The 22,962-nt window shown below is 48.3% G+C and overlaps 2 protein-coding genes and 1 long non-coding RNA gene across 23 annotated transcripts; 1 reads left to right on the top strand and 2 right to left on the bottom strand.

Moving 5' to 3' along the window:
* The first annotated feature begins 517 nt into the window (after window positions 1-517).
* On the top strand, window positions 518-2,937 carry C2H1orf35 (chromosome 2 C1orf35 homolog). Of its 16 annotated transcripts, none has more exons than NM_001244890.2 (8): window positions 518-674; window positions 781-931; window positions 1,074-1,119; window positions 1,215-1,294; window positions 1,510-1,582; window positions 1,749-1,834; window positions 2,428-2,553; window positions 2,639-2,837. In NM_001244890.2, the coding sequence occupies exons 1-8, from the start codon at window positions 581-583 to the stop codon at window positions 2,694-2,696; spliced, it is 714 nt and encodes a 237-aa protein (NP_001231819.1). In that variant the 5' UTR covers window positions 518-580; the 3' UTR covers window positions 2,697-2,837. The 16 variants fall into 16 exon arrangements, 13 of the variants coding, with proteins under 13 accessions (NP_001231819.1, XP_013850033.1, XP_013850035.1 ...); XR_014836293.1 differs by having other exon boundaries at window positions 543-674; window positions 1,715-1,834; XM_013994579.3 differs by having other exon boundaries at window positions 543-674; window positions 1,684-1,834; window positions 2,639-2,937.
* Window positions 2,938-4,214: 1,277 nt separating this feature from the next.
* ARF1 (ADP ribosylation factor 1) lies at window positions 4,215-22,166 on the bottom strand. 6 transcript variants are annotated; one of them, XM_085008412.1, is made up of 6 exons: window positions 17,941-17,994; window positions 17,404-17,481; window positions 6,116-6,300; window positions 5,927-6,037; window positions 5,698-5,822; window positions 4,215-5,539 (listed from the first exon to the last, which is right to left on the bottom strand). In XM_085008412.1, the coding sequence occupies exons 2-6, from the start codon at window positions 17,454-17,456 to the stop codon at window positions 5,378-5,380; spliced, it is 636 nt and encodes a 211-aa protein (XP_084864538.1). In that variant the 5' UTR covers window positions 17,457-17,481; window positions 17,941-17,994; the 3' UTR covers window positions 4,215-5,377.
* Window positions 7,384-12,156, bottom strand: LOC146405398 (uncharacterized). Its single transcript, XR_014836608.1, has 2 exons — window positions 11,959-12,156; window positions 7,384-11,920 (listed from the first exon to the last, which is right to left on the bottom strand). It is a non-coding gene; the product is annotated as an uncharacterized LOC146405398 (long non-coding RNA).
* Window positions 22,167-22,962: the final 796 nt, after the last annotated feature.

Here is a 22,962-nt window from a genome sequence, read left to right as displayed (position 1 = left end):
CAGGTGCAACCTGACCTTGGTGGCTCCCGGTTTATAAGGTAGGGAAGCTATAGTAGGGAAACAGTTTCAGACATAGTCTCCCCCAGTGCCTACCCCTCTCCCCAGCACAGGGCCAGAAACAGCACACACTAGCAACGATGACTCGGGGGTGTCACCCACACAACGTGACTCGAATTTATTTTTTAGGGCCGGACCCACAGCATACGGAAGTTCCCAGGCTAGGCGTCTAGCAGGAGCTGCAGCTGCCGGGTCTATGCCACAGCCACAGCCTCACCCACACCAGATCCGAGCCGGTTCTGCGAGCAGCTCATGGCCACACCGGATCCTTAACCCACAGATCCGGTCCAAGGATCAAACCCATGGCCTCATGGATACTAGTCCCTTTCATTACCTGTGACCCACGACAGTGGCTTCCAATAATGCGGCGGTATCTGCCGCAGCCTCCGACTTTGGCCAGGGCCACAGCAGTGCGCAGGCGTTAGAGGCAGGCGGGGGCGGTGCAAGCGCGCATGACGTCACTGCGTGCGACGCGGGGTGGAAACGGGGGCCGGTGGGGCCTGGGTAGCGGGAAGCCGGCACCATGTTCGGCTCCAGCCGGGGTGGAGTGCGCGGTGGGCAGGATCAGTTTAGCTGGGAGGATGTGAAGACTGACAAACAGAGGGAGAACTACCTGGGTGAGCGGGGTGCCGGGACCCAGGGTGGCGGCGGGGGTGTCTCTCGGGCTGGAGGTACGCCAACCTGCAGCGCCGTACCGAGGACTCGGCGCTCGGTATCCCGCAGGCAACTCGCTGATGGCCCCGGTGGGCCGCTGGCAGAAGGGCCGTGACCTCACCTGGTACGCCAAGGGCCGGGCGCACGGCGCGGGGTTGAGCCGGGAACAGGAGCTGGAGGCCGTGAGGCAGGCGGAGCAGGAAGCGCTTATGGCAGCGTTGTGAGTGAGCCTCGGGAGCTTGGGGGCGGGGGGGAATTACCTCCTGGTTGGGGGTAGGGCGGAGACCGGGGCTGGGCGGGGGCGGGGGCGCGGGCCGAGGAGAGGCCCGCCACTCTCTGAAGCTCACGCGCGGCCCCCGCAGAGGCTACAAGAACGTAAGGAAGCAGCCCACGGGCCTGAGCAAGGAGGTGAGAGGTGGGCCCTCTTGGAGGACGGGGGCGGGATGGGGCGGGGGGGCAGACCCCACGCTGTGGTGAGCGCTTGCACTCCCCCCCACCCACAGGACTTTGTCGAAGTCTGTAAGCGGGAAGGAAGTGACCCCGAGAAGGGAGTGGACCGGCTCCTGGGCCTGGGCAGCTCCAGGTGCGGGGCTGGGGAGGTGGTCCTCGGGGACCCCAGAAATCGCGAGGGTGCAATTCCCCGGGGTTCGGCGCTGTCAGCCGCCCAGGTGGAAGCCGTTATGGGTCGTCTGAACTCATCACTTCTCTAGGGAGGCCTACGGGTGGGGATGGGGTGGTCCTCGCTGTCGGGAGAGGGTGTCTCACTGTGGGGGGGGGTCCCCACCCGCGTCCCCGCAGTGGCTCTGCAGGGCGAGTGGCGCTGTCACGGGAAGACAAAGAGGCCGCTAAACTGGGGCTTTCGGTGTTCACGGTAATTCCTCCCGACATCCTGGTTATCCCATGTTGGGGTGGGGGTGGGGATGAGTGTCCCTTCCTGTTGAAAGCCGTGGGGCAAATCGTCTCCCCTCGAAGGGACCCTACTGGCTTTCTGGATGGTTCTCAGGCCCGCACACCCCCAGAGTGGCTTTTCTTGGCAGCACCACCGCGTGGAGAGCAGTCGGCCAGGGGTCTCCCTGGCTTCGGCCAAGAGGAAGCCTCGGTCAGAGGAGAAGGTGGAGCCAGGGTAAGGGCTGGATAAGTGGACCCTACCCGTGCTACTAGGACACAGAACTCGGTTCGCTCTGCATGTTGTTTGCTCCACCAGACAGTAAAATTCCTAGCTCCAGCCTTTTTTTGGGGGGGAGCCGCTGGAGGTTGTGAGCCCTGGGGCGGTTCCACTTGCCCCCTGACTCCTCAGTGGGATCAGGGGCCCAAGAGAATGTTCAGACATGAGTCACTTTCCGGGGTCTGGGGCGGGTGGGGTGGTGAACCACTTCCCCTTCCCGTTGCTTTAGCTGCCCAGCGAGGGGTGTGAGTGGCACAGGAGGGGATCACAATTTGGCCCCAAGAGTGCAGGGTGGAGTGGGAGTGGGGAAAATCGCAGTGGGAGGGTTGGAAAGGGGCCATGAGATCGTCAGATTTTCTGCCACGATTGGAATGCAAGTAAGGGTCTGTGCCCCCGACCGTGGTAGTTGCTGGCTACAGGTGGTACTGAGGAGTTGCCCTTAGTGACTTCAGGTTGAAATGGCTACACATGGTTAGTGGCTACTGCAGCAGCCCCATCCCTGGCTAGATTCCAAAGCCCCAGAGGCACTGGCACTTTGTGTCCCCTTGCAGCCCTGAGAGCCACAGGAAGAGCAAGAAAGAGAAGAAAAAGAAGAAAAAACACAAGAAAGAGAAGAGAAAGAAAGAAAAGGAGCATGGGAGGGGGTCACATTCCTCACTGTCCCCTTCTTCCATCCAGTAGGTGCAGCTGCCTGGGGGTAAAGAGGCGGGGAGTACTGGGCAGGCAGGGGCCCTCAAGCCAGGTGTCCCCCGGTCTCCCTAGGCATGATCCCAACTCCTCGCCTTGTTGCAAGAGGAAGCGCCGGCAGGACAGCAACTGAGATCCAGAGATCTGAAGGGCTAGCCTATGGGGATCACCCCAGGCCTCGAAAGAGGCTTAACTGTGGCCTACTACGGCTGCTTTTATTTTTCTTTGTATTGACTCACTCTTTGTACGTAAATAAACTTATTTTAAGTGGAAAGTGTTTCATACTAAAGGGAAGGTTGCTATCATATGTCATAATAGAAAGTGATGTGTGGGAGTTCCCGTCGTGGCGCAGTGGTTAACAAATCCAACTAGGAACCATGAGGTTGCGGGTTCGGTCCCTGCCCTTGCTCAGTGGGTTAACGATCTGGCGTTGCCGTGAGCTGTGGTGTAGGTTGCAGATGCGGTTTGGATCCCGCGTTGCTGTGGCTCTGGCTTAGGCCAGTGGCTACAACTCCGGATTCGACCCCTAGCCTGGGAACCTCCATATGCTGCAGGAGCGGCCCAAAGAGATAGCAAAAAAAAAAAAAGACAAAAAAAAAAAAAAAAAAGTGATGTGTGAAGATGTGATCTCTTGGGTTCTAGCAAGGCTACCTGTGATCCCACTGGGAAGGGCACTGTCCTTTTGGTGGTCAGCATCTCGGAGTCTCATATTGACCAAGAGCCCTGGGTCATGTGTGGCCAGAAGGAGGCCACACGGGTCAAAGGGGCTCAGCTGCAGAGGGGTGAGCATGCTAGGAGGGGCAACCTGAGCTGGGCACTTAGATCATGAAGAGGTGGACTTGGACTTGTACCTGAGGCCATGCTTGTCTCCCCAGGTCACTAAGGGACTTCCTAACCACTGACTGTCCTACCTACCTCCATGTGTCTGCTGCAAAGGCACTGGGCTCCCTCCCCCTGGCTGGGAGGTGCATACAACCAGGCTGTCCACAGAAAAAAATGAAAACATTTTATAGACACAATAGAATAAAGACAAAACCCAGGCTGGAGTCATTATTATGAGATTCTTATTTCTGATTTTAAAAGAAATGAGGGAATTCTGTCTTCAGAACGGACAACTGGTTTTCAACCTGTCAGACTATTATCTAGGTGGCCTGCCTCCTGGGGGAAGGACACCTGGGCTTTGGCCTGCCAATTGCCCCACCCAGTGTGCCAAGAAGGGCTCCAGGTCAAGAGGGAGGGGGTCTATGGCACAAAGCACCTAGCCAGGCACAATCATTGTAGTAGCAACATGGGAATGTGGCCGGGGGCACTTAGGAAGGGTGAAGGGCCTCCTCCATAAACCACCCCTGGCCCTAGCCTCTTGGGCATACCCCATGTGGTGACCCTGCTGTCCCTTAGAAGCTGGCATTGCAAAGACTGGGACCAAGGGCTGGACTGCCAACAATGAGGCAATGAGGAAGTCACCACAAGGGCACTGGGACATACCCACACCTGGCCACAGGGAAATGAAGATGGGAAGGAGTGGACAGAAAGGGAATGGAACAGGTCAGGGCAATGCTGGCCTCCCTAGGTGAAGACCAAGCTGCTGTCCCTGCCCACCTCTTAGGAGTCAGGCTGTCAATCAGGAGCACCCAAACATGGGAGAGCCACGAAATAGTTAAGAGATTTTATTCTAATAGCTGTAATTACAGTGCTTGTTTGTCGAAATGAAAACTGAAAACAAGTATACAAAACAGTTGATTACTAATCGTGTATTGAAAGCAGTAAGAGGTTCCACGACACCAAATAAACCAGTTCTGAGGTTTTCCCCAAGATAAAGTTTAACAGCTCCAGCTTCTTCAGTGTTTATCAAAATACAAAAGAAAAAAGTAGAGGTTATCATTTTCGATGGCAAATCTGACCCCTGCAGGCTAAGGGCGTGAAAGCACATGTAGACAGGGGCTCCAAGGGGCTGGGGCTCTAGGATGACCACCCATGCTCCTGCTGGTGAGACCCCAGAGAGCCCGGAGCAGGCAAGCAAGGGGACTGCAGGGCTCCCGCTCCAGCCAGAGTGTTCCAACCAAGGTGCCCATGTTGACTCAAGAAAAGGCTGGGGTTCCTCCAAGGGGTCTGGGAGCAGTGGCTGCAGCTCCAGTCCATCTCCTGGGCGGCCATGTGAGCACAAATACAAGCAAAAACGCAATGGGGTGTGGGATGACCCAAGACAGAGCCAATCAGAGGGATCCTATTGTGACCATGCAGAATGGATCATGGCTGGTTCTGCTCCATTTCATTTCATGTTCCCAATGGGAAACAGACCACCAGTGGACTGGACTCAGGTGATTACTGCAGAACCTACACTAGGCACATTTCTCCCTTCTGTGTGTTCAAGTGTTCTCCTTATCTTGTATTTGTAACTATTTTTAAAAAATGCACTGAGTTTGGGTTAAAAACCAACCACCAAAATGGATCTCAACACAGATCTAAAGCCCAGAGGAGGAGGATTGGGCCTGTCTGACACGTGACTTCTAGAGGACCCGTGTGCCTAAAATCCTTTCTCAGTACTAAACAGTGGGTTGATTTTCTTTTTACAATAAAAAAAGCTGAGTAATATTGCATAGGAGTACCAGAAACTGCCTCATTGGAAACAAAAACTATTTACATTAAATAAAAACCCAGTTGCAGGCTGCGTCTGCACATTTACAGCATGGTGAAGCACACTGTGACTGACCATGGAGACAGCTTCTGGCACTCACACCACAGGGGCACGTTTGCCACATGAGAGTAAAGCAAGGGTAGAAGAGGGAGTGAGAGGGGAGGAGAGAGGTGTACAGCTCACTTCTGGTTCCGGAGCTGATTGGACAGCCAGTCCAGTCCCTCATAGAGCCCATCACCACTGGTGGCACAGGTGGCCTGAATGTACCAGTTCCTGTGGCGCAGAGAGTGTAGGCCCAGCTTGTCGGTGATCTCGGCTGCATTCATGGCATTGGGAAGGTCCTGGTGGGAGAGGCAGCACAATAGGCATGGGTCAAGGAAACTGCATGGAACCCTTTCCACCCGTCCTGTTACTCCCTCATCAGACCCTCAGACCTGAGAGGCCAACCACCTGACATGTGCCCACCACCCAGCAAACAGGGTAGCTCAGTCATGCATACCTGTTTGTTAGCAAACACAAGCAGAACAGCGTCCCTGAGCTCGTCTTCTGCCAGCATCCTCATGAGCTCCTCTCGGGCCTCATTCACACGCTCTCTGTCATTACTATCTACCACAAAGATGAGACCTGCAAAGGGAGGAGTGAGCATTAGTGTAGGCACCGAGGACATCCCCGACCTCTCCTACAGGCCATGGCCCTCCTTGAGGGGTACAACTGGGTTCCACCCTCACCCTGCGTGTTCTGGAAGTAGTGGCGCCACAGTGGCCGGATCTTGTCCTGGCCGCCCACGTCCCACACGGTGAAGCTGATGTTCTTGTACTCCACGGTTTCCACGTTGAAGCCTGGAGGAGTAAGACCCAAGGTGAGCATCTCCCTAGAGCCACTGCTACCCCTTAGCCTCCGAGGCCCGGCCTCCTCACCTATAGTGGGAATGGTGGTCACGATTTCACCCAGCTTCAGTTTGTACAGGATGGTGGTCTTTCCCGCAGCATCTAGACCCACCATGAGAATGCGCATTTCTTTCTTGCCAAAAAGGCCCTTGAAGAGGTTTGCAAAGATATTCCCCATGCTGTAGACTGGTGGGAGCAACACTGGCCAGAGAAACCTGTCGAAACAAGAAGCCCCTGGGTCTCTTTCTGTGCTGCCCAGGGTCAGCAGAACAGGAGCAGCTTGAGAGACCACCCCTACCCACTCACCCACAGGCAGACAGAGGCTCTGCTATCTCTCCTGGAAACTCAAGGCATAAGCCGATAAATAACTTGGTTTCCAAACAAGACAAACCCGTCCACCTGCTTCTTGAGCCCCCAAATTACCCTTAGAACGGAGAGTATGGGAATCTTAGAATAAGGATGACCGGAATTTGAAACAGCTGCTGCCATTATCTCTGGAAATGATGCCCAAGGTCACAGGGCAACTTACCTTTAAGACCTTCAACCTGCCACTGTGGGAGGTAATGTCCAACATGCATGAAGAGGTGTGGCTTTCAAATGAATGCTAGATTCTCCACCATCTAACAGAGCTCTTCAAGGAGCCAGAAACAACCACTGCCAGGTCCTACCATTCCTCCCAACTGCCCCAAGTCTCAGTGAAACACAGTCCATGTTAAGATGACCAAAGCACAAGGAGCTAGAAGGGCCCATGGCAGAGACCAAAAGCCAACCTTTATTAACATGCTGAGAGCTTAGCACATCCTGCAGGTAGGACCAGGGGGTGAAAACACTTGGGCTCTAGGGTAGCACATGAAGGCATGCAGTCCAAAGGTGAACTCACAGCAACGGTCCTGGAGAGCCTGTCAGGGGAAACTTTGCCGAAAGCTATGGTCAGTGCTATCCTTGAGAGAAGGCCTATTCCGTGTAGCAACATGCTCACACAAGAACATGTTCCTCCCAGGCTTTCCTTACCCAGTAGAGCAGAAACACTGGGATACCATCAAGCTGGCTGGGACACAAGGTCAGAGCCCAGCCAGCCCCAGACACCCAGATCTGCAGGAAGGCACAAGTGACCGTAATTTGTCATTTGTGGGAGAGTGCTGCTCATGGGAAGAGGAGATCTCCCATCCTGAAATGTCCCCAGGGCACCAAGGCTGCCTAGGCCTGGCCCCTCCACATTCAGCACTTTCACTCTTTAACAGTTTTAGTTGCAAACAAGAAGGGAGAAAGTTCAAATGCTGAAAGCTAAGGAATCTGGATTTTTAGCATCTAAGTGAAGCCACACTGTGGTAGCTTTCAACTGTAAAGAACTCTGTGTGAGTGTTGACAGAAAACCAAATGAACCAGAGAACTTGTTCCAAGCAGGTGGGGAGCTACTTGCACGTGGATCACTGAGAGGGTGTTGGTGGATGGAAGCCACTGTCAAGGCTAGGAAGGGGCTTTGCCCTACATTCCTAATCCCCCATCCCTGGAAGTAACCATGAGCTCCCAGTCTTTGGGCTTTGGATGGATGTTGCTGGGGTAACCAGGCATGCACCACTGTACTCCACCTGGGGGGTGTGCCCCAGATCCCCACTGTTCCATGTCACCTCTGATGACAGGCTCAGGTGGAGTTGCCAGATCTCCACTTAAGTTTGCCAAGTCTCCACTGTAAGATACTTTTTGCCTAGTCATCAGTGAGGACTGGGTGACTATGTACATGTCCTGCTCCTCATCCAACTTCCACCCTCTAGTTTCAGCACTCTGACATTTCCTGGCTGAATTACTGCTATGAAAACTGTCAAAACGGTGATTTTCTATTTAGTCATTCTCAAAGCTGTTAGTATTCTACTGCAAGGAACCACCATTCCCTTCTTTGTGTACTGATATGGCATGAACTCATGCATTCTAGTTTATTCAGTGGATCAGAACAACCACCCCAGTGGGTCTAAGTGTGCCCAGTAGAGCCCCTTCCAGCAGGCTTCAGTGCACTTGATACTTTTTTCTTTTCGATTTTGAATACTACCTATATATAAAATGAAAACTTAAAAAAAGATCTTTAATATATACTTCCTTTGTTGCAGCCAGCCAATTTTCCTAAACATAGAGGATGATAAATTATGGAGGACAGAAGGAACTGAACTCACACATTTATCTCAACTTACTCCTAAAATCACTACCAATAAAGAAAAGTGATGACTGACTCAAAAGGACAGAGAGAAGTGTTGGGGGTGTGGAGGGTGGGAAGACAACAAATTTTGGTGAGATCTAAATCTGACCAAGTGGGACCTTTTTGGAGTAAGTAAACCAGGAGCTCTGATTCTACTATCCAGGCAGAAGGCATGGGGTGCAGTGGGATACAGTGCAGAGGGATACAGTGAAGTCAACAGGGAGGCACAGTGCCCAGGTGGACCTGCTCATGAGACCTGGAGGCCTCAAACCAAGGACCTATGGATTCTTGCATCTGGAGGCCCCCAAACAGCTCCTAACTCCCTTTAAGAAGACCCTAATGGAAATGACTGAAACAGACAGAAATCTTAAGAGAAGCAAAACAGAAAATATACTATTTAAAAAGAAAAAACAATAAAAACAAAACCCATAACACCCCCCCCCACACACACACACACAGGCTCAGTATCAACATGATGAGGGGATCTGATGCCCACAAATAACAGGGCATTAGGATACAGAGACATGGCAGATTTCACAGCCTAAGTGAAACACACAATTTTAAAAAGAGGAAACTAGGAGCAATTTAAACCAACATCTAACTTGGACATGGTAGATAACAACACCAAAGACAGGATCCCAAGAAAGAAATAACTGATAAGCTAGACTTCATTAAAATTATAAAATTCTTCTCTGTGAGAGACAAAACCTGACTAGGAGAAATTATCTCCAAGATATACATCTGATAAAGGACTATCATCTAAAATATACAAAGACCACTTAAAACTCAACAATAACAACTTTATATTAAATTAAAAAGGGAGAGTTCCCTCGTGGTTCAGCATGTTAAGGATCTAGTGTTGTCACCATTGTGGCTCTGGTTACTGCTATGGCTCAGGTTTGATCCCTGGTCTGGGAACTTCCACATGCTGTAGGCGTGGCCAGAAAAACATTTTTTAAAATGGATCAAAGATATTGGGAGTTCCCATCGTGGCGCAGTGGTTAACGAATCCGACTAGGAACCATGAGGTTGCGGGTTCGGTCCCTGCCCTTGCTCAGTGGGTTAACGATCCGGCGTTGCCGTGAGCTATGGTGCAGGTTGCAGACGCGGCTCGGATCCTGTGTTGCTGTGGCTCTGGCGTAGGCCGGTGGCTACAGCTCTGATTTCGACCCCTAGCCTGGGAACCTCCATATGCCGCTGGAGCAGCCCAAGAAGTAGCTAAAAAGACAAAACAAACAAACAAACAAACAAAAAACATATTAAAGATGCTCATCATAAGTCCCCAGGAAAATGCAAATTAAAATAATGAACTACTACTGCACACCTATTAGTATGACCAAAGGCCAAAATCCACAACACAACCTGGCAATGGCAAGGATGCAGAACAATGGAATTCTTCCTCATTGCTAGTGGGAATGCAAAACTAGTACAGCCAATAGGAAAACAGTGTGGAGGTTTTTCACAAAACATACTCTAACCATATAATTCAGCAACCACACTCCTTGGTATTTACCCAATGGATCTGAAAACTAATATTCACAGACACCTGCAACACTGATGTTTACAAAAGTTTTATTCATAATTGCCACAACTTGGAAGCAACCACAAAGTCCTTCAGTAGATGAGTAGATGCAAACAACAGAATATTATTCAATAGTTAAAAGAGCTATCAAGACATGAAAAGACACAGAGGAGCCTAAATGTGCATTATTAAGTGAAAAGAAGCCAATCTAAGAATACTATACACTGTATGATTCCAACTATGTGACATTCTGGAAAAGGCAAAACGGTGGAGATAGTAAAAAGATCTTTTCGGTGGTTTTGCAGGGTTACAAAGAATACAAAATGATTTTTAGGGCAGTGAAACTATTCTGTATGATACTGCAACGGTAGAAATGTCATTAATACACTTTTCCAAACCTACAGAATGCACAATACCAAGAGTGAAATTTAATGTAAACAAACTGTGGGCTCTGGATGATGTGTTAATGTAGGTTCATCAACTGTAACAAATGCACTGCTCCACTGAGGGATGCTGATAGTAAGGAAGGCTATGCGTTTATCAGAAATCTCTGTGCCTTTCTCTTAATTATGTGGTGAACCTAAAACTGCTCCCCCAAGAGAAACATTAGCAGTGTTTTCAACCTATAATTCTGTATCAGCCAAAGCAAAATTCAGTGTCAAGCAGAACCAAGGGGTCAAAAGTGCAAGGCATCACATATGCAGCCTTCTAGAGGTTGCCACAGGCATGCAGAGCCCCCCACCAAAGCAACAGGGAGATACAGCGGCAGGACTGCACAGCAACCGGCCCAAGCTGAAGCCAGAAGGAGCTGTTTTAGGAAAAGAGGAATGTGTACCTATACTGGTTTAAACGTGGGGTTTGGCAATTCTAGGGGAACTGGGGAAAACCAATGACAGGTACACCGAAAAAGCCAAGGATGAAAATGAAAAAAAGGAAGTCATTTTAAGATTTCCTGAGAGAAAACATAAGCCAGTCACGTGACTCAGCAGTGAACAATATTTATTCAGTCATGATACTGTGACTGTCACTGCTGGGTATTGGGAAGCTAAGGCCAGAACTTGTTTGTGGTCTCAAGGGCCAACCCTCACTGTCCAAAGCTGACACAGAGAGAAACAGTATTAGTATGCTCATTTAGAACAAGGCAGAGAAGGCGCTATGGAGGCAGGATGGAAGACTGCTATTTATACTTTGTGTACAAATTGACACAAAACCTGGGCCTATGGGATGAAAAAGTTATCAGTATTCTCCCCAATCCCAATGTGAAACTATTGGAACATTCTAGGAAAATGGGCCTGAAAGCAGACCAACGACATGCACGTCAGTCTCAGAATACAGTCAAGTCACAGCCGTGACACTGAGCAGTCCAAGAACCTCCTCCTCCTCCTGTCATGCTCTTGGCAGTTCCCTCAGAGCCCAATGTGTTTGCCCACTCACTGTCCCTGGCCTGTCTTGGCCCTGCAGTCTGGTTACCAACGTGGTCCTTGCCCTCCACACATGTTTTTTAAACTTGTCCAAGTCCTGGAGCCCCAAAGAGGGAGTGGGCCACACATTTGGTGGCTGAACCTGGACGGGGATGAGTATGAACTCTAGGGTTTAAGATGCTACACATAACACTTGGTCTCTCCCACTATACAGGAAATCTATACCTGCCCCGCACCTGGTCCAGGGACCCTGGTGGCTCCTGACCTAACACAGAATTTGTCACAGTAAAAATGTTCAACAGTGACCACCAGAGTTGTTTCCTGGCCTCTCTGCACAGGTTGTAACTTGCAGGACACCCAGCCTAGGCCTATTTAGTATTTCACCCTTTCCTCCACCAGGATCCCTCCCACTCAGGTCAAAACCTGTTTTTCCAGTTCACTGTACTAATCGTGAGTATCTGTTAGCTGTGAAGACACTGACTTTCTCAAAAGAGCCCTTGTTTGAGCCCACCTTTGTGCGTGAAAAGATGTAAAAGTAACAACAGCATGTCTCTTTCCTGAGCAGATGCAGTCCCTTTAGAACAGTTTTTTTTTTTCGGAGTTCCCGTTGTGGTTCAGTGGTTAACGAATCTGACTAGGAACCATGAGGTTGCGTTCAATACCTGGCCTCACTCACTGGGTTATGGATCCAGTGCTGCCATGAGCTGTGGTGTAGGTTGCAGACACGGCTCGGATCTGGCACTGCTGTGGCCCTGGTGTAGGCAGGTGACTGCGGCTGGATAAGACCCCTAGCCTGGGAACCTCCATATGCTGTGGGTGCGGCCCTAGAAAAGACCAAAAAAAAAAAAAAAAAAAAAAAAAGAACATTTTGTTTTGGAGTTCCTGTTGTGGCTCAGTGGTTAACGAATCCAATAGGAACCATGAGGTTGTAGGTTCGATCCCTGGCCTCACTCAGTGGGTTTGGGATCTGGCATTGCCATGAGCTGTGGTATAGGTTGCAGACACGGCTAGGATCTGGAGCTGCTGTGGCTGTGGTATAGGCCAGCAGCTGTAGCTCCGATTAGACCCCTAGCCTGGGAACCTCCATATGCCATGGGTGTGGCCCTAAAAAAGACAAAAAACTCCCCAAAAAACAGTTTTTTCTTTTTCTTGTTAGGACCAGAAACAATGACAGGGTGGCATTTCAACATTACAGCAAAAAACAGGACACAACTGGTTGGCAAAGATCTACTAGGCTACAGGCCAAGGCCAACAAAGGGCCTCCCTCAGAAAGCCAGTGCAGGGAGGAAAAAACTTGAGTTTACAACCGTTCCACTCCAGTAAATGAATCCGGAGTGACTGGTTTAGCTGTTGAAGAGAAATAAATGTACCCATAACTTCTACCTATATCTGCTGCACCTCCTAACAAGCCTCAAAGGACTAAGGAATAAGCAAGGAAGAGCCCTACCCTACATTCAGAGTTGTGCAGCTTGCCTCAGGCAGAAGGAAAGTTTGTCGCATTTTGTGAAACTGTTAGAGCTGGTTTATTTAACAGAATCTCTGTAACGATAGATATCAAGATGACCCAAACTGCTGGGAATCATTAGGAAGAAGAAATCACTAATCTAGAGCATGGCTTGGGAAGCAAAACATGGAGGCAAAAAACAAGAGTGTGGATTCTATTCTCCGCTTTAGACGTGGTGGGCTGCTCTGTTCCCTCTGTAAATAAGGGATCACAGAGATGAATCCCCCACTCAAATGAAGAGTTAGGTGACATCAGAACTTTTGTTCTCTTTGCTTTTTATAAAAGTCAAGTTTATTGAGGTGTAAGGTACATAGAGTAAAATGTATATAGCTCTATGGTTCCTAATGTCAGTTTTAGTATCTAATTTAAGAAAAATTAACAAAGTGAATATTTTCCTGAGGAATTGATATACATTATAAAACATTTTCTTTAAAGATTTAATCCATTCTTCTAGCAGTCACATATGTGCTTAGATTATCAACCACTAAGAAGCCTAATTAATGACATGTATAGGATTTAATTTTAAAGGGGGGGTGTCCTGCACTTTAATAGGTAATATTGCATACTGTAATCTGCTACAAACTGCTTTCTGTACATCAACCTGGGACTTGAGCACATCAGATTAAATACAGCCTTAAGTCATTATCCTATTAGTCCAACATTTCATTTCTGTAGCTGACATTTTTCTGTAATTGAGCAATTGAGTACAGCATTACATTTTGTCACCATTTTATGAAAATTAGTTTAAGAAGAAAATTAAACGTGCCAATACTAGTGATAGATACACCTTACGGGCCTAACACGACTGTGATGAAGATAGTAACATCCTCAGAAGGAAGAATATTCCGCCTGAGACACTCGAAGGATGTGATTAAGTTGATTGAACTTTTTTCCCTTCAGTTTTATTCTAATATAACTGACATACACACTATTATTTTCAGATGTACAACATAATGATTTGATATGTGTATATACTGTGAACAGATCACCACAAAAATAACTCCCATCACCTCACACAGTCACCCCTTTTTCCCCTGCAAAAATTTTTTAAGATTTACTCTCTTAGCAACTTTCAAATATACAATACAAATGGTGAACTACAGTCACCATACTGTACCTTACATTCCAGGATTTATTTATCTTATGACCAGAGGTTTGCACCTTTTGACCAACTTTACCCATTTCACTTACCCTGACTCTGAACTTTCAATACAAAGAAAAAGAATAAACGAAAGAACATGCAAAAACATTCTAGAACTGTGTAATTCTGGTCTGCATCTAAAGGTGAGTTCCAGTAAGAGACTTTTTTTGTTTTTTTTTACAACAAAACTTTCAGGATGTTTTGCAGGAATCAATTAGGTATTAGACCTGCCCTCTTTGCAGCAATCCCACACACCTACCCCCAAGGAAGGAGGCTGAGTGCCAGAAACCCAGAAGCCAGCCAGAAACCCGGAGGCCAGTATGCTAACAATGGAAGGCTGAAGGCTGGTCCTTAACCTGCAAGTTGCATCCCAAAATTTCCTGTCAAGTATGATTCTTAGGAGGAGCAACCCAACCAGTCGATTTCAATTTAGATCACTCTTTGTCAGCTTAAGATTCAAGGTGAAATCCTTAAAATAACAATAAGAAATCAGGTTCATTCACGAATCTAATGAATCTAGCTCTTGGTCTATACGAACATGAACACCCAAGAGCCACTGTCTACTGTCTAATGGAACAAGCACACCAACCACAAGGCAAATGTGGAAAATGACTGCAATTAACCCTACTTACCACTAACCACAAAAACCAAAGCATTTAACTGATGAACGTATTTACTTATGTTTTCTAATTCTCCCTTATTCATAGTCTTAAAGGTTTTATTTACTATTTTTAACATAACTGCCCTCAAAGCACATTACCAACACACTTACATTGCCCTGAAATCTACGATGGGAGCATATAACCAGACTGGCCAGCCCAAATGAAAGCAATATCCATGTAGGACCTATGAACCCAAAAGTCACATGGCCTCCAACAAGTGGCTGATGATACCCACAAGCTGAGGCCTCACTGGGATGCTGCATCAGGAGCATCTCTCACAGATCTGTACATTCATCTTGGTGGCAAAACTGGCTGCTCATTGGTATTTTCTCTCAGATTTGTCTCTGGGCACAAGGCCTTTTTCTGGCCTCTTGCAGCTGTGCAGGATCTCTGAGTATACTAGCTGTGGATAGGGCAGCAGTGATAGAATAGCTTGGTCCTACAGACCTGGTGGTGGGTGCCTGGGCCCCTTACTGTGGAATGGTCAGCGCCCTGGACCCTGATGAGCACTTCCAATGTGGCATTAAGGGCACATACACCCTCTATCTGACTCCAAACGAGTTAAGTCTAAAGAAGTTGTTACTGAGTGGGGTAAAAATCAAAAGACCAAAACCACAAATATGTATTGACCTTACAACATTAAAATGTATAACAAATTAAGATGAAAATGAAGGAAATTAAAGTAATTTAGATTGAAAGGTATCATAGCAGGATTTGAGAAACTACGGGGAACTCTAAACCACCCAGACACCCAGAAAAGTGTCCTGCCACCAAATGCTTACTAATTTTTTTTTTTTTACGGCTTAGTTTTTGTGTTAGGGTTCACAGTGGTTTTTGGGTTCTGGTTAGTGTTAGATTTTATTTTATTTTATTTTATTTTTTGTCTGTCTTTTCTAGGGCCACACCTGCGAGGCATGTGGAGGTTCCCAGGCTAGGGGTCTAATGGAGCTACAGCTGCCGGCAATGCCAGATCAGAAACATGTCTGCAACCTACACCACAGCTCATGGCAATGCTGGATCCCTAACCCACTGATCGAGGCCAGGGATCAAACCTGCAACCTCATGGTTCATAGTCAGATTCATTTCCGTTGTGCCATGACAGGAACTCCCTGCTTACTAATTCTGCACATCAGTGGTCCTTTGGAAGTCAATTAGAATTGTGTTTCAATCCAATCCAGTGGATGAGGATCACTGGTTTGGAACTCCTCAACAAGATGCTCAGGCCCATGTTCCAACCTCGGGTGTGCTCCCAGTCTCCTCTCACACTGATTCATGCCATGCCCAATGAGCCCTTAATACAACCTCTGAAGCAAAGCTCAGATGCCACCTTCCACAGAGGGTGGGGGTGAGGGTGGGTGTCTTTCCCCCTTATTTTTCCCAGTGCACCTTCAACACACCATGGGGCTAACAGTCACCGAAGTTGTATAAGAGTAGCTGTGTGATAAGAACAGCTCTAAGCACAAAAAGCTCAACAATACTCAGTGAATCCAACTGACAGATGGTGAAACTGAAGCGGAACAACAGTGTTTACCCTTCCACCTCACCTCAATGGTAAAATTAGTTCATAGAGGCTTCTGAACCAAGCAATGCCAAAGGCTGATCCGCAGTTATAGTCAGTCCTCTCAATGCAGCTAGAAGCTTCAGCTGCAGAAACTCACACATTCACACAACTCCATCTACTGAAGTCTCAACCCCCATGATCCTTGACAGAAAGGGCATGCACGCCTGTCAAATAAGAGCCCCATGTTTCAATTCTAGTAGTGAGAACAAGGAAGGGAAAGGTGATTCGGGATTCTGATTCCTGCTGTGAAGTAAATAACATTAGTTTGTTTTTAATCACTCCACTTCAATTATGTGATTACCACAAATGTGCTGAAGTCTGTGGTTTCTGTTCTTGTGTCTTCTCAAAGAGGCCACCTGCATAGGACCCTCTCCCTGCACCAGGGTGGGGCTCTGGAGAAGTCAGGGTTACTGAGATCCCTTTCCACACACCCTTGAAGAAAAAGGGAACTGTGACTAACCATGAGCTGCCAGTGCCCAGTTCTTCTTCCTCAAACTTCTCAAGAGTTGCAGGGTTTTTCAGCACAAGGGGACTTTGTGAGTGATTAAACTAATCTCCAAAACTTGATTTCTGCCTGTAGGAACTTTCACTTTGAAAACAAAATTTAAAAACTCCAGCCCCATCTCTTTTTCTGACATGGGCTTCCTGGAGGACTCAGAAAACTAAAGTGCAGCAATAGCTGGGAGCCTCTGTTAGATCCCCCAAATGCTGAAGCAAGCCCCCTGCTAGACCTGCCCTTCTTGCAACCCTTGATAGGAGCATGAGAGGTGCACCAACTTAGAGCACTTGGAATGCCCTCTGCCTCACTCTCCAAGAAGCTGGTATTGCCCAGGAAGAAGTTCTTGTGAGAACTTCTCTAACAGAAAATAGCTCCCTTTCTGGATCATAGAGGTGGTGATAAGAAATGCCATGGGATGTTAATTTTAATCTTTTTTTTTTTTTTTGGGGGGGGGACCACATCCATGGCACATGGAGGTTCCCAGGCTGGGGTCCAATCTGAACTATAGCACCAGCCACAGCAATGCAGGATCCGAGCTGCATCTGGATCCTGCACCATAGCTCACACCAACACCAGATTCATAACCCACTGAGCGAGGCCAGGGAAGCGAACCAACATATATATCAGACAAAAAACCCATGCTGCCCCAAATAATTTAACAGGGAAATGAAAAACAGTGACAGACTGCCACAAATGCACTGCCATCTGATACTCAGGGCCTGTGGTGTCCCTGAAGGAGTCTCAATCCATCCCCCACCCCACTCCCTGGAAACAGAGAAAAATTCTTGGTAAGGTTCTGCAAAGAACAAAATACAATCACCTTTCATTTTGTAAGGCAGTCTTATTCCTGGAAAATCCAGAAATTAAAGCCATACACACACCAATCCCAAAGTTGACTCTGTACATGAACAGAAAGAGAATTACGTGTAAGACATAAACAGATTTTTTTCACCTATATGAAAGACATAAAAAGAATTAATTCTTGCTACTAAATGTACTAAATACCAGGACCGCCTCGTTTGACAGAGTCTAAGATTCTCCCACAAATTCCCAATATACCCTTTCCATGGAGCTACTACTCCAAGGACCAATTGGCTTTTCTCTCCTCCTCTGCTCCTGGCAAGTCTCCAAAACCACTAAGTGCACTCCCACCTAAGGGCCTTTGTACCTACTGCTCCCCTGCCTGGGAGAAGCTTCCTGTTTCTCCCAAAGACCTATAGGACCCCACACTCCTTTATATCTCTGCTCAAATGGCACCTTCTCCCAAGCCTCCAGATAGGTACTCAGGGTCCACTTCTTTTTCTGTGTCCTGTTGCCTTATACTCTGCCAGCGGAGCCTCTTCTGCCCAGAACTCACCCATCTTCCTATCTCTACCTTTCTCCACTGGCCACCTCTTTGGGCACACAAGGGATTCACTGTCACGGAGAGAAGAATCATAAAAGAACATTTATCAGGGCCTTAAGAATTAAAAAGTAAAAAGATTAATCATACACATTTACACATTCGTTTCCTAAAAATTAGTTTGCCAGAAAAAAAAAAAAAAAACTAAAGTCAACAATGAATTTCATACTAGTTTAAAAGTGTACATGAGTGTGGTGGAATCTGAACATTCCTTTAACATTCCAGTGAGGGGGAAATCTGGGTTATAGAGATACAGTTAACTACTCAGGGCAAATGTGCATCTCAGCAAATGTTCAATACCACAGGAGGAATGTGCACATAATCTGCTTCCTAAACCTGCCCTCAGGTACCTGCGACTAGTGACAAAGAATAGATTTTCACTGATCTCCTCAGGAATTTGCAAGGTCTCATATCACTTTGATGGAAGAGAAATGCTAAAACTAACAAAAAAAATATAGTTATTTTAAATATAAAGTAATAATTAATTCAATCAGTTAGCAACTGCATGCTCATCTACAGATGATAGGAAAATGCACTGTGAACAGCAATGGCGGGGGGGGGGGCACCTGTGCCTACAGCATATAAAAGTTCCTAAGCTAGGGACAGGACCTGTCCTGTACCAATGACTTGAGCCACAGCAGTGACAACACTGCACCCTTATCTACTAGGCTACCAAGGAACTCCAACGGCAGTATTTTAAAGACACCCTTTATTCTGAATCCTGTGATCAAAATGCTGGCACATCTAACTTTGCCTTCATTCCTACTCTTCACAAGTGAGTCTAGACAAAAGCCTGAAATTGTTTTCTTGCCCATTTTCCCCTAAGTCAAACTGACTAGATACTTAAAAAACTTCACGTTAAAAACTACCAGGATCTCAGAGACCTAGAACTAAGCTTTCCGTTTAAGCTTTCTGTTTGGCTCCCACATACAGCATTGTAATATGTGGGTGGGATGCCCAATACAAACTGAAAGATGTTAGCTATTTTACATATGACTTGCTCTTTGGAAGCAAACTTTTCTGGCTTATAGGCATCCCTCTGAGGAACTTAACTTACTAAATTCTGATTAAACATTAATGTTTCTAACATGTACTATACATTTCTAATTTCTGAAAATGTACATGGATCACAACAAGGGCTTCTATTCATTTATGTTGTGTACTAACAGTGACCCCTGTGGCCTTAGGTGTGTAAAAATGTTTGCCTCCTCCAGAACCACTCCCAATTACTATGTCTGTAAAATGTGCCTGCCTTGTATGCTTTTTTCTGTCTCTTCCTTTTAGTCAGAGACAATCCCACTCTTCAATGATAGGCTGCCAAGCTCTTGTCTTCAATGTGTGCAAAAACAAGGAAACATGGATTTGTTAGGAATATAGAGGTTAGGCCTTGCAACATGCAGCTACACTATTCCTTTCCACCCACATGAAGAAAATGGGGTGAAAGGACTGGGTGAGGGACTAACAGACTCTTCTAGGAATAAGGAGCTTTGATGTTTTGGTACTAAATTTTGCCACATTTTTTTCCAGCTAATCAGGCCATCTGATACATCCAAGAATGCTGAACTACCTTCCAGAATAACAATACAGCTGTATAGCGGTAACAGATACAGTACAACCATACTTTAAAGAATTTATTTATAGCAATCATAAGAGGATAAGACCCTGATGAAGCACCTCTCCCTTCAACCTGGCTCACACTTAATTACTCTGAAATCACCCCCCCCCACACACACATTCTCACACATTCCCAAGCCCCCCTTTACTTGCCAATAGAAAGGTTACACCCAACCCACTATTAGGTCAAAATGTTTCCAAAAGACCACTTCACTTCAGATCGTGCTAGGAGGATATCTCCAGCACCATCCACAACAATGAGGAGTAGAGGGATGGCAAAAGAGCTAAGTTCCTATTTAAGATCCCAACTGAAAAGAATCTTTCACATTTCTTTCCCAACCACCTCTGACAGATGTGCATTTTATTTCCTTCATTCTAATTCTACAAAGGTTGGAAGCTCAAAGGGTATGTATGGGACAACATGCACAGAGACAGTCATAAATGGTATGGCAAGCACAGACTAGCTGGATCTGAACACCAGTTCAGCAACTGATCATAACCCTCAGGAAGGCTGCAGAAACGATTGGTGAGCCTGACCTATGATCAAGAAGAACAGATTTAAATTCACATAGCAAAGCAACATTCAATTTGAAGAATCTGAAGAAAATTGATTCAACTCTCTCAAACCAAGCTAATACACCATTTATGAACTTACATGAAGGTTTTTCCCCTTTGTTAGGTTTATTCCTACGGCCATTTGATTCTGGGATCACCTCAGTAGCTGATAGTCCACACTGAATTTTACTAAAGTAAAAAGTCAAGACGCACCTTATTGTAGTTTGAAGCCTGTCTGTTCTTTGGTAGAGGTGGCTTAGCTGGTCTGAATGTCCTCTTCACATTGTGCAAGAGGCAAAGCAAATAGCTAGGCCACATGATTTAAAAACCAGAACTGTGAGGAGCACAGAACCAGTTTTTGCTTTCTACTAACTTTCTTGTAGCGATGAGCAGACAGCGTGTGAGTCAGCTATTATCCAAACCAACTATCTTAAATTTTTCTGAAGTAGCAACTTTGAATACCTGTATCAGAAGTTAGCGCTCATGGGAAATAGGTTTCTAATGCCCAGGCCACATGGATTTATCTTCAACAGAGCATTCCGACTGAAAAGGCACACTATGTTCCACTCATTAACCAGAGAAAACCTTTGAGAAGAAGACAGCACACTCAAAGTGGCCAGATTTGTGATATACACATACACACATTCAATTCCTCTTAATTTTGGACCTAGCTAGCAACACCAGGCATTCAAAGTTCTTACAGTTTTGGCTACTCAAGACGGCTGCTGAAAACCCTTAAGGACACCACACACAGCATGCGCCATGGCATCTCATACTCCTTTAGACACACACACAGTCAGAAAAGAAGGAGCAACCACGCAAACAGCTAGCAGGAAAAAAAAAATGCTGAGCACTTGTTCTGAAACAAGAACTAGTGCTGACCACTCCAACACCAATTACATCAACTACATCTCCTGCCAATGACTTCTTGTGCAATTTTGCTTGATTCATTTTAAAAAAAGCAACTTGGTGTTCTGAGAAGCTCAGAAGTGCTTAGTTGATTAATATTTTAAGTACTTTCTAATTAATTGCCAAGTCTTATTAACAAAGCTACCATTTTACTCCCTCCGCTTGCACTGGGCAACAAGAAACCTTTAGAGCGCTCTGCTAGGGAGGCCGCCATCAACCCCGGACAGGTCTTTCTAGAGGCAGGTTAAAAATTCACCAGCTCAGAAGAATGTTCTTATCCATGTCAAAGAAACCCAGTAAGCAATTCCAGGGTTGCACACCAAGCTTGGATAAAGGGGCCCTACACGGCCAGCGCGTACATCTGGGGGCTTCCTGGGGCCACAAGCGCTCGCACTCAGACCCCCGGCCCAGAGCACCCGCCCAGGAACCCGGGTCCCGCCCCGCCTCACCGGCCCCGTCCCCAGAGCAAAGAGGAACTGGGCTCAAACCCGGGCCATCGTGTGACCTTGGCCGCGTCCCGGGCCGCCGGCCTCAGTTTCCTGGTCCTAACGAATCTAAGGCAGGAGGTCTCGCAGGCGGAGCAGGAAGCACGGCTTCCTGGAGAGCCTGCGTTGCGGGCCGTACTTCCGGGCGTCCGCCCTGACTGCTCTGGGGGCCTTGAGGAGTGAGCCGGCGGCACGACTGACCCCCGCCCCAATCTCGACACGGCCTCCGACCCGGCTCGGCCCCGACTAGACCCCCATCCCAGCCTCGACCCCTGGCTCGGCGCTCCGCACCCACCCGCCCGGCCTCGGGTCCCAATCTGGACTCAATCCTCTGCCTCGCCCCGTCTCGCCTCGCCCCGGCCTCTATTAGACCCTGGCCCCCCGCCCGGCCTCGGCTCCCCGCCTCGACCCCTGGCCTGGCCTCACCTCGGCCCTAACCCGGTCCGGCCTCACCTCAACCCCGGCCTCGGCCCCCACTGCCCCGGCCCAGACTCACGCCAGACCTCACCTTGGCCCTCGCCCCCGCCTCGGCCCCTGCCCAGCCTCACCCTCGACGGCCGCAGCGCTGCTGCTGGTCAGAGGCAGGCGTTGGTTTCGCTCCCACAAGATGGCGGCTCTGACGGCAGCCACGTCAGTGCCTGCTGCCGCGGGGGACGCTGGGGAACGGGGCGGTCCCGCCCACTTCCCGCCCGGCGCGCACGCGCAAACTCCCGGCCAGAGGCGGGGACAAACCGCAGGCAGGCGCGGGGCCAGGGGAACATCGCCAGGCTCACTACTGCGCTTGCGCGTACCCTGCTTTCCACCACCCCCCCGCCCCCGCCTCCGCCTCCGCCTCCCACCGCCCACCTCCCCGCTTCAGAAGAGTCAGGTTGTGCTTCTGCGGATTTAGCTGTTGTCTGCACGGGGTTGAGCACAAATACCCATTTCACAGATGTGGAGACTGAGGCCCCAGTGGGCCCTGTGCGACCGGGACAGCAGCAACCGGGTGCCAGCTTTCCTCCCCAGCTTCAGTCCTGGTGACCGCAGTGACCTACGCAGCCCTCTGCTCGCGGGAGGAGCTGACGTGGGGAAGCAGACGCAAGATCAAATGAAGAAGGAGGGCATCTAGTAGCACAGCTGAGCAGGGAGCCAAAACTAGGCAGGGAACAGACCTGGGGTGGCCGCTGCGGCTAGGTCCAGGTGACAGGGGAGCTCCCTCCTCTAGGAAGCCTCCCTGGGCTGATCAGAAGGGAGATGAGGCCTGTCGCTGCCCCTCTCCACGTTGTCCAGGCTCAGAGCCTGACTGTGGTCCCTACTGTAGCCTTCCACAGAACCCGGGTCCCATACCGTCCCCGGCATCCCCTTGCCTCTGTGGTACTTGAGCTCACTCACCCACCACCCTCCTGCTGCTGTGAAGGGTACTCCAATCAAGAGG

Source organism: Sus scrofa, chromosome 2 (genome assembly GCF_054392235.1).
Source record: "Sus scrofa isolate SSC_HxYL_T2T_F1_AM1 chromosome 2, Sscrofa_HxYL_maternal_Yorkshire_Landrace_v2.0, whole genome shotgun sequence".
Lineage (NCBI taxonomy): Eukaryota > Metazoa > Chordata > Mammalia > Artiodactyla > Suidae > Sus > Sus scrofa.
Note: the sequence above shows the minus strand (reverse complement) of the source record. Positions and strands in the feature narration are given on the sequence as shown.

Excerpts from the sequence above, each read along its gene's own strand:
- C2H1orf35 (XM_013994579.3), top strand. The coding sequence starts at position 581 with ATGTTCGGCTCCAGCCGGGGTGGAGTGCGCGGTGGGCAGGATCAGTTT. Across the intron at positions 1,295-1,509 it reads CTGGGCCTGGGCAGCTCCAG|TGGCTCTGCAGGGCGAGTGG; the intron begins GTGCGGGGCTGG and ends GCGTCCCCGCAG. Across the intron at positions 1,835-2,427 it reads GAGGAGAAGGTGGAGCCAGG|CCCTGAGAGCCACAGGAAGA; the intron begins GTAAGGGCTGGA and ends GTCCCCTTGCAG.
- ARF1 (XM_085008409.1), bottom strand. The coding sequence starts at position 17,489 with ATGTACAGAGTCAACTTTGGGATTGGTGTGTGTATGGCTTTAATTTCT. Across the intron at positions 6,038-6,115 it reads GACCACCATTCCCACTATAG|GCTTCAACGTGGAAACCGTG; the intron begins GTGAGGAGGCCG and ends TTACTCCTCCAG. Across the intron at positions 5,540-5,697 it reads TTGTGTTTGCTAACAAACAG|GACCTTCCCAATGCCATGAA; the intron begins GTATGCATGACT and ends CTCTCCCACCAG.